General features: G+C 44.1%; 1 protein-coding gene across 1 annotated transcript; it reads right to left on the bottom strand.

Moving 5' to 3' along the window:
• Positions 1-3385: 3385 nt before the first annotated feature.
• Positions 3386-5080, bottom strand: LOC115752511 (36.4 kDa proline-rich protein). Its single transcript, XM_048283195.1, has 4 exons — positions 4842-5080; positions 4430-4777; positions 4181-4252; positions 3386-4102 (listed from the first exon to the last, which is right to left on the bottom strand). The coding sequence occupies exons 1-4, from the start codon at positions 5076-5078 to the stop codon at positions 3662-3664; spliced, it is 1098 nt and encodes a 365-aa protein (XP_048139152.1). The 5' UTR covers positions 5079-5080; the 3' UTR covers positions 3386-3661.
• Between the last annotated feature and the right edge of the window lie 3746 nt (positions 5081-8826).

Raw genomic sequence — 8826 nt, 5'->3', positions numbered from 1 at the left:
TTCACCTAGGAACCGGACCAACCAGATTGGTTTGGGGTAAATCCAGTTTTGAACCAGTCAAGCGTTAATTTTTAAGGGAAACTTTTGCTTTATTAACGACTAAGAAACTCAAAGAAATAAAAGACCCACTAGACACTCATTCTTATCTGTAGCCCTTCTTCTAGTCTTTCCAATTTCACCACAAAAACAACAAATTGACCCCCAAAAAAAAAAAAAAAATAGAAGGTGCCGGTTCCATGTTTTACCTGGAAATCGGCTTGGAACCGGCCGGTTCAATTCCAAAACAAACTCCTAATGTAGGTTTCCTGAAACCGGCCTTCTCAACTCGGCTCCCAATTCCAACCCTAGAACTGGACCCATCCAGACCTGCTCAGAGCTTACCCCTAGCCAGGTTGACCTATCGAAGCTATGACTAATTAGTGACGTTATGTTGGTTTGTTTTTGGGACAACATGAAGGAAATATTAAACCATGTCCTTAGTGTGTTAAACGAATTTTTATAGATGATGATGTACCTATAGGCTGTAGCATATCCGATTTTTCATACTGAATAGCGAAAAATAATTTTTCGGTTTAATTTCAGGTTTCAACTGAGCATCGGAAAACATTGTCATTTTTCTCAAAAATGACTTTCTCAAAAATATTTTCCAAAAATACCTCATTTTTCGCGAAATGAACAGAGCATTAGTACATTTGCATGTCCAGGGTGGTTTTGTTTTAGCTTTTCAATTTTACTATGGTTTCTTCTGTTCAGGAATTAACTCTTATCTCTTACAAACATCTCATTTGTCTAGAATCTCATGCATAGTCATGCCAAATTTATAATTGAAAGATCCCACTTTGAGGCACCGGTTACAATGTCTGATTTGGAGACATAATCAATCATCCGACCGAGATAATAAAAGCGTTTATGGCATGTTTGTTTCGGAAAAAACTTCATGATAAAGAAAAGGAAAATATTATCCCTTTTCTGATTTGAGAACTCGTTCTTCTAACTTCAAGCATGCATATTTCCCTTGACCGTAAATGGTCTTCGATCGACTCACCATTTTCAGCAAACCCAGCACATGAATGCCCAGAAAATTAATCCGTGAAAAACCCTCTCATTCAAACAAACACATCCTAACGTTACCAAAACTTATCCTCGAGATTCATGTTGTGCAAAATTCAGGTAGAGCTAAACTAGGGACCATGTGCGTCTAGGCTAATTTCAAAAGATCACAAAGTCTGATGTGGACCGCCTTAATTCCACTTCAAGAAGATGTCAAATTTATAGCTTTTGTATTGAAAAATCTTCCATGGGTGTGATAATTACGAAGTCACGGGGTCGCCCTGCTAAGGGTATGTTTTGGGTCGCAGGACATGGTGGGTGGTGGTGGTCCTTTTTGTGTTCAGGCCTTGCTGCTCGTGTCCCTTTGCGTGGTTCGCCTTCTGATGTCAGAAATTGATGGATGCATGCACGACCCTCGTTTTTGGGCAATGTCAGTTAAGAGTTTGTGGCCACTTTGGCTTTAGGGTACTACGAAATGGTTCTATTCCCCATTTTGGAAGCAACTCTTTTAGATTTTCATAAACTCATTTCTTTTCTTTTCTTTTTCTTTTTGTTGCAACTAGATCATATCTCAAGCTAGGATATGCCATCTTCGTCTCCAAAAAATCATATGATATATTTAAGGTAAATCTGCAAATTTAGATCCGTCGTGCTAGGGAAAAATTACCAAAAAAATCCTAAGCCTATTACAATTGTGCCAATTCAGTCCTAAATTTTTTTTCTTACCAATTCAGTCCTAAACCTTTTGCAATTGTGTCATTTCATTCCATCCGGAGAATTTTGGCTCGCCGATGTTGACTGGACACCGGCCGGCCGTCAACCCAATATTTTAATTTTTAACTTTTAATTTTTAACAATTTTTTTTGTTTTCTTTGTTTTATGTTCTTTTTTCTTTTTTTTCTCTTCCCCCTCCCTCCCTAGCTCTAGCCGGTTAGCCAAAATTCTGCGGATGGACTGAAATGGCATAATTGCAAAAGGTTTAGGACTGAATCGATAAAAAAAAAAGATTTAGAATTGAATTGGCACAATTGCAATGGGTTTATGATTTTTTTGGTAATTTTCCCGTTGTGCTGCGCCAATCGCGTGTCGAAGAACCTACGTTGCACAAGGAATATAAAATTTTCCACGTTTCTATGAGATCGAAATTGATATTGTTCATTATGTCGGGTATATAGAATGAACTTATCTAATATCTATTTCATTTACAATGGGTTTTGCTAGCGTATTAGCTTTTGAATCGCTTTGAGAGTAATTGAAAGCCACAAATTCTTGAAAGAGGGAACTCCATGGTAATTTATAATTATTTTTTATTTATTTTCTTTTACTCGAAACTGGCTATCAATTTGGATTAAGGATAACCATTTAATTATTTCTCATTTATGAATATCGAACTTCGAGGTCCGCAAGGCACGAAGCTCAAAAGCCCCCAATCACATGACTCATCAATCAAACTTGATCTACCTCCACGAATTTATACGTTCATTAGGTTCTTGACGTACGACTACTAATCATGATAATAGCGGACCCCATTAGATGCCAAAAAAAAAAATTAAACATGCTTATTTCCCTTTGGCTTCGTTGGGGCCGTCTTTAACTACTCCTCAAACTTTAGTTGTTACCACTCCTCGAGGGCCACCTTAGACTAGTGACATTTTTCGTGGAGAAAATAATAGTTTCCTCTGGCCTTTTCCTTTATGAAGGGAAACCTATTTGAGTTCCTCACAGCAACAAGAATTTCCAACACGGTTAAGGATCAAAAGGGGTGTCTTTAGATTTTCAATAATTTACGCTATGAATAAATTAATTGTGAAGTCTGATTGGAACCAACGGATTAGGAAAAACAGATAAAAAAACTTCTGATGCATCTGTAGAGATTAATTGACCATAAGTGATAATTTGGATGTTTTGCATTAAAGTAGTAGAAAAAAGATAAATACTTAAGGTTATTATAATTACAACGGAACCTAAGTTAATGGGAACAGGGCGCGGCGGCACGTGGATGTTATTAACGTGTGCTTCTCAATAATGCACGTGCTTTGTCTAGCTGCATATACGTTGATAAGAATTCCAACATAAACCAAGACCACTAGTTCACCTGCGTTTTGCGACGTTCCGTCTCCCGCTGTCTGTGGAGACTGTCTTAGTCACTCTATCTCTATCGGTGGAGCCTTAGGTTACTCGGCAACGTGCGTGGACGGAACAGCTTTATGCACTTTGAAAAGGCTAATCGAGCCATACATTCGAATATCCCGTGCTATGGATAATTTCCTTTTCGCCGCGACCCTAACGTAACTAGCTCATGCAGCGTCCCCACGATGGATCACGGGTCAACTTCACATGCACAATGATAAAAGGAAAGATTGATGAGGTTGGCAAAGCATGTACGGTACGGAACGGTACGGCTCTACGAAATACGAGGTTTTGTCCACAGTTTCTCCCACCGTATATCCATTCCATATACGATGAACATAAACCCAAAAAGAAAAAGGCCAGAAAGGAAGGGGGAGAAAAAAACAGGAGCAAAAAGAAAAACATTAGACACAAAACGAGCTGCTGCTGCTGCTTCGTTCGGAGGGGGTACGTGTATGCGCTCGGAAGACGTTCGACCTTCTTATAAGGCGGGGCACTGGAATCCAGCAGGAGGCGTTTTGCCGCACTCGACGAGGACCTCGAGGGCGATGGGGACGACGATGCTGATGTTGAGGAGCTTGGCTCTGATGGTGGTGCAGAGGCACACCGCCGCGTCCAGGTCGAGCAGCCCCTGCAGCACCGGGCAGCACGTGTCCTTCGCGCTGCTCCCGATCCCGACGTGCACCAGCCCGCCCAGCACGTCCACGCATGCCCCAAGCTTCAACGTGTCGATCGGGCACGTCTGCGGCGCCGCCGGCGGGGGCGGGCACGGCACTGGGGGCGGCGGCGGTGGGGGGCACGGCTTCTCGACGGGCGGTGGTTTGGGGACGTAAGGCGGCGATGGTGGTATGACCGGTGGCTTTGGGATGGGCGGTGGGTATACGATGGGGGGCTCCGGCTTGGGGGGAGGCTTTGGCATGGGTGGAGGCTTTGGCTTGGGCGGTGGGTATACGACGGGGGGCTCCGGCTTGGGGGGAGGCTTTGGCATGGGTGGAGGCTTTGGCTTGGGCGGTGGGTATACGACGGGGGGCTCCGGCTTGGGGGGAGGCTTTGGCATGGGTGGGGGCTTTGGCTTGGGCGGTGGGTATACGACGGGGGGCTCCGGCTTGGGGGGAGGCTTTGGCATGGGTGGAGGGTTTGGCATGGGCGGTGGGTATACGACGGGGGGCTCCGGCTTGGGGGGAGGCTTTGGCTTGGGGGGGAGGCTTTGGCTTGGGTGGTGGGTTTGCGCTTGGGGCTCCGGGTATACGACGGGGGGCTTGGGCTTGGGGGGAGGCTTTGGCTTGGGAGGCTTAGGAGTAGGCAGGGGAGGAGGGCAAGGGGCCGGAGGTTTGGGTCCGTGGGGAGGCTTGGGAACATAGGGAGGCTTGGGATAGAAGGGTGGCTTGGGAACATAGGGAGGCTTGGGAACATAAGGAGGCTTGGGATAGAAGGGTGGTTTGGGAACTGGCTTGGGATGGGAGGGTGGCTTGGGAACATAAGGAGGCTTGGGATAGAAGGGAGGCTTGGGAACATAGGGAGGCTTGGGAACATATGGTGGCTTGGGATGGTGGGGTGGCTTGGGAACATATGGTGGCTTGGGAACGTATGGTGGAACGTAGGGTGGCTTGGGAACGTATGGTGGAACATATGGTGGCTTGGGAACATATGGTGGAACATATGGTGGCTTGGGATGGTGGGGTGGCTTGGGAACATATGGTGGCTTGGGATGGTAGGGTGGCTTGGGAGGCTTGGGATGGTAGGGTGGTTTGGGAACATAGGGAGGTTTGGGATGGAAAGGTGGTTTGGGAACAACCGGACTGGTGGGAGGACAATATGTACAGGCGAGGGAGGCGGCGACCAGGTAGGCTAGGAGGAGGAGCAAGAGATGCCTTCCCCATGGCCATTGCCACTGCCATGGCTGAAGCCTGAAGATAGGGGGAAAGAGAGAGAAGTGCTGCACTTGAGTCGATACACTTCAAGCGAAGTGCAATTCAATTCATGCAAACATCGCCACGTTTTATAGCGAGCGAGCGAGAGAGAGAGAGAGAAAAATCATTGTCCTGTTCTTCCCAAAACCTTATTAATTTATTGCGGTTTGTCTTGGTTCATTGACTTTAGAGCCACACATTGGAGCATCACCGTCAATCCAGTGGGGGTGGGGCTGGGGTTTAAGCTGGATTTTTTCCATTTTATTTCGTAGTTCTGATATAAGTGTTTTTTTTTTTTTTTGTATTTTCCATTTTAAATACAAAATTACAATGAATTTCGTAATGCCCGTAGTTTTCCTCCATGTAATATCTTGAGCCCACGGGATTGAATCTTCTCACATGCATGTGACCCGAACCGGTTGTTCCGTATTTCAAATGGACAAGTTCTCTTATACTCGTATAACTTTGAAGTGAAGTTTGTTGATGTCATCATGCTGAGTGAGCGATGCAAAGGAGAAGAAGTAACTGGGTCCGTGGGAATAGTGGCGGAGCGGTTTGTGCTAAGAGTTCTATGATAAAAAGGATATTACCCTAGGAGTTCCGAAGGCGAGGTTTGACCTCATGTGTACAAACCGGTCCAGCCCATAACACGTGTCACGAACCCGAAGTTCTGTGATCACACCAACGAAATTCTCCCATACTCACGTATCCTTATGAGTGGAGCTTGTGGCGTTAAGGTGAACAGTAAGTGATGTAAAAGAAAATATACAATGGGTTTGAAGAGGGGCGCCGAGATGGTTTATGTTAGGAGTTCTTCGTTAGAATGAATATATGCTCTGAGGAGCTTTAAAGACAGAGTTGGCCTTCCATACATAAATTGGTCAGAAGCTGATGCCACTCTTCTGACGAGAAATCGGCCAGTCAAAATCAGTGAATGCTCGTGTTAAATTGGGCGTAGTCTGATTCGACACGAAAAAGAAGGCTGGCCTAGTGATCTCGACTCGTGAGACGCGGCACGAGCTATCCCGCTGTCAATAATCTATTGACTTGGTGAAAAGATGGCTGTCAAATTTTGTACGTATTCTGTTTTGGGACGCAGATCCCTCTAAGCTCACGGGGTGCTCTTGCCGACGCCTCGGATAATCTCTAAGCACCGATGAAGAGGCCCCGTTTTCACGAATCAATCGAGATTTTAACGGTCACGATTGCATCCAGTCCCCTGGACGGATGCACGAGGGAAAAAAAATCCCGAAATCCGGTGGAGTGGAGTAAAGCTGGAATCGAATATTGGGGTCTAGGATTCGAGAAGTGTCTTTTATTTTTTATTTTTTTTTTTTGGGTCTAGAATTCGAGATCATAATTGAGTAGCCAAAAAAGGGATTCAACTCTTTGAAGGACAGAGTGAGAGAATCGAGAAAACGCGGATGAGGTTTTGACGTGTAGCGGATTGTTGAGCCCGTGAACGAGAACTTCGGGCCCCATGCCCCCCGCGCGGGCCCCATCCTCACTTTCCCGCCACGGACTCCCCCAATCAACAAAATGGTAGTCAACGACGACGTCGGATTCCCCACTCTCAAGCCACTGGTGTGGTGTCGCCTTTCACCCCGCAATTTGCATGGTCGCCAAGACTGCCCAATATTCCCTCCATTCCATAGATTTTGATAGCCTAACATTAGAATTTTTGTGACATGCGTGATATTACTCAAATCAGACCATCCAAATGAAAATGGACGGCCTGATTTAAGCTACGTTTGAGATTCAAAATTTTTCAAATCAAAAAAAATTTTCCGCCCATATTTTTTCCCTCCATTTTAACACATGACGTGACTCAAATCAAACCGTCCATTTTCATTTGGACGGCATGATTTGAGTAATGTCACGCATGTCGCGGAAATCCCAATATTAGGTGATCCAAATCCCCATTCCACAAAATCAAAGAAGGAAAAGAATTACCCATCGTCTCATTTGGGCACAACATTTTTCGGTATTTGAATTGTTTAGAAAAATGAGTTAACAAAAAATATATAGCCAAAGAAAAATATTTTTCTCTTCACAAAATCAAAAATCATTTTTCAAGATATGATCAGCACTTGGATAAGAAACTCTATGGTTGGGAATGGAAACTCCAACGCTCATTCCCAGGCCCTTATCTCATGGGCGCTAAGGTTCCTAGCCTGGTATGGACCCGGGTCTTGGCCGCTAGATTCAAGGTTAACCTCGATGGACCCAGGTTCGAGGCCCCTATCTCGGGTGTTAGGCTCGGGCTCAACCTCCATGGACCTAGGCTCGGGTGCCGAGAAGCGGGGCCCGACCTTTGAAGACTCCGGTTAGGGCACTAGGAAGCTAAACACGGGCACCGAGTTCATGGAGATCCGGGATTGAGACTTGGTACCCGTGTTAGGTTCCTTGGCTAACGATGCGCAAGTCCACTAATGCCTAAATGGTGTATGTTTATTTGGAAAGATTCTCCTTACCAAACAATATAAAATTTTTTTCCTGTTCAATTACAAATCTTCGTTAAACATCGAAAAATAGTGTCATTTTCTTGGAGGATGACTCTCTGAAAATATTTTTCACAAATGTCACATTTTTCCGAAACAAATGGAGCCCTAGGCTTTATTTGTTTGAGCGAAAAAAGTTTCTTTGAATTAATTTTTTAGACTTTAACAGGTTTACTTAAAATAATCGGTCAACTGAAAATCGTCTACGATAAAAAAAAAAAATTAATCATGCTTAAAGTTAGGAAAATGAAATTCCTAACCTGAAAAGAAGAAGAGATTTTTCTGATAATCAATCTTTTCGAAAAGCATATTTTTTTACTAAGGAATTTTCCTTGAAATAAATGCACCCTTAATATAATTTCGAAACCCCTATTGAAAAGTGGCCCGACGCGTTCTTCTTGTCCCAGTTAATTTGGCCCTTCGGGCTTATCAAATGTTGTATCAGGTTCCAACTGACCTTTAGCGCTCAATTCGGTGTCGGTGCACATGCTCATCTCGTCCTCGCCTGATCCCTTCAGCGCCGACACGTCGGGACGAGGCATGTCCATGTCCCCGACCAAACCCCTCATCTCACGACGAATCTTCATCGTGATGAGCAGCAGCCGAGCCGATTCTTGAAAGACAGAGAAATTGAAAACGACGCACATGAAGTGTGTCCTGTGAGATTATTTTGAGGGAAAATTGGGGGTGAATTTTGAGATTATAAGGAACTTTTGGGCCTAGGCAGAAAAAAAAAAAAAAAAAAAAACAGGGTCCGCTAAATTACCAAGAATAAAAAGCAAACAATTAAAGTTTGATGCTGATGCTGCGGCCCCACCCTCCTGTCGGCCACATACTTACAAACCTAATAAAGGGTAAAGGGAATTATCCTCGACCGAAACCCTAAATTAGTCCATTCAAGCAAAAAAAAGCAATTGGAGGAGGAATTGCCTAGGCACTATGCAACTCGAAATGGATACGATCAGAAAATCCAACTTAAAAATCGATAGGTGGAGTGAGGCACCGAATAGATTCAAATCAATCAAACCCAATAATTTTAACATTTTATAAATGTGGAAAAAGCGAAAAAGAACGTGGGTTGTCGCATCAAAACTTAATTAGAGTCGATCACGACTTTTTAGCTGTTATAGGCACGTTCGCTCAATCATTGAGAATCTAATTTATTTATAAGGTAAATTTCTCTACTTTTTTTTTTCATGGATTTTTGACCTTCCTCCAAAAAAAAAAAAAAAAAG

This window comes from Rhodamnia argentea, chromosome 7 (genome assembly GCF_020921035.1).
Source record: "Rhodamnia argentea isolate NSW1041297 chromosome 7, ASM2092103v1, whole genome shotgun sequence".
Classification (NCBI taxonomy): Eukaryota; Viridiplantae; Streptophyta; class Magnoliopsida; order Myrtales; family Myrtaceae; genus Rhodamnia; species Rhodamnia argentea.
The sequence above is the reverse complement of the archived record's forward strand: the minus strand, read 5'-3'. Positions and strand labels throughout refer to the sequence as shown.

Excerpts from the sequence above, each read along its gene's own strand:
- LOC115752511 (XM_048283195.1), bottom strand. The coding sequence starts at position 5,078 with ATGGCAGTGGCAATGGCCATGGGGAAGGCATCTCTTGCTCCTCCTCCT. Across the intron at positions 4,253-4,429 it reads CCAAGCCCAAGCCCCCCGTC|CCAAAGCCCCCACCCATGCC; the intron begins GTATACCCGGAG and ends CCACCGCCCAAG. Across the intron at positions 4,103-4,180 it reads TATACCCACCGCCCAAGCCA|CCCATGCCAAAGCCTCCCCC; the intron begins AAGCCTCCACCC and ends CCAAAGCCTCCA.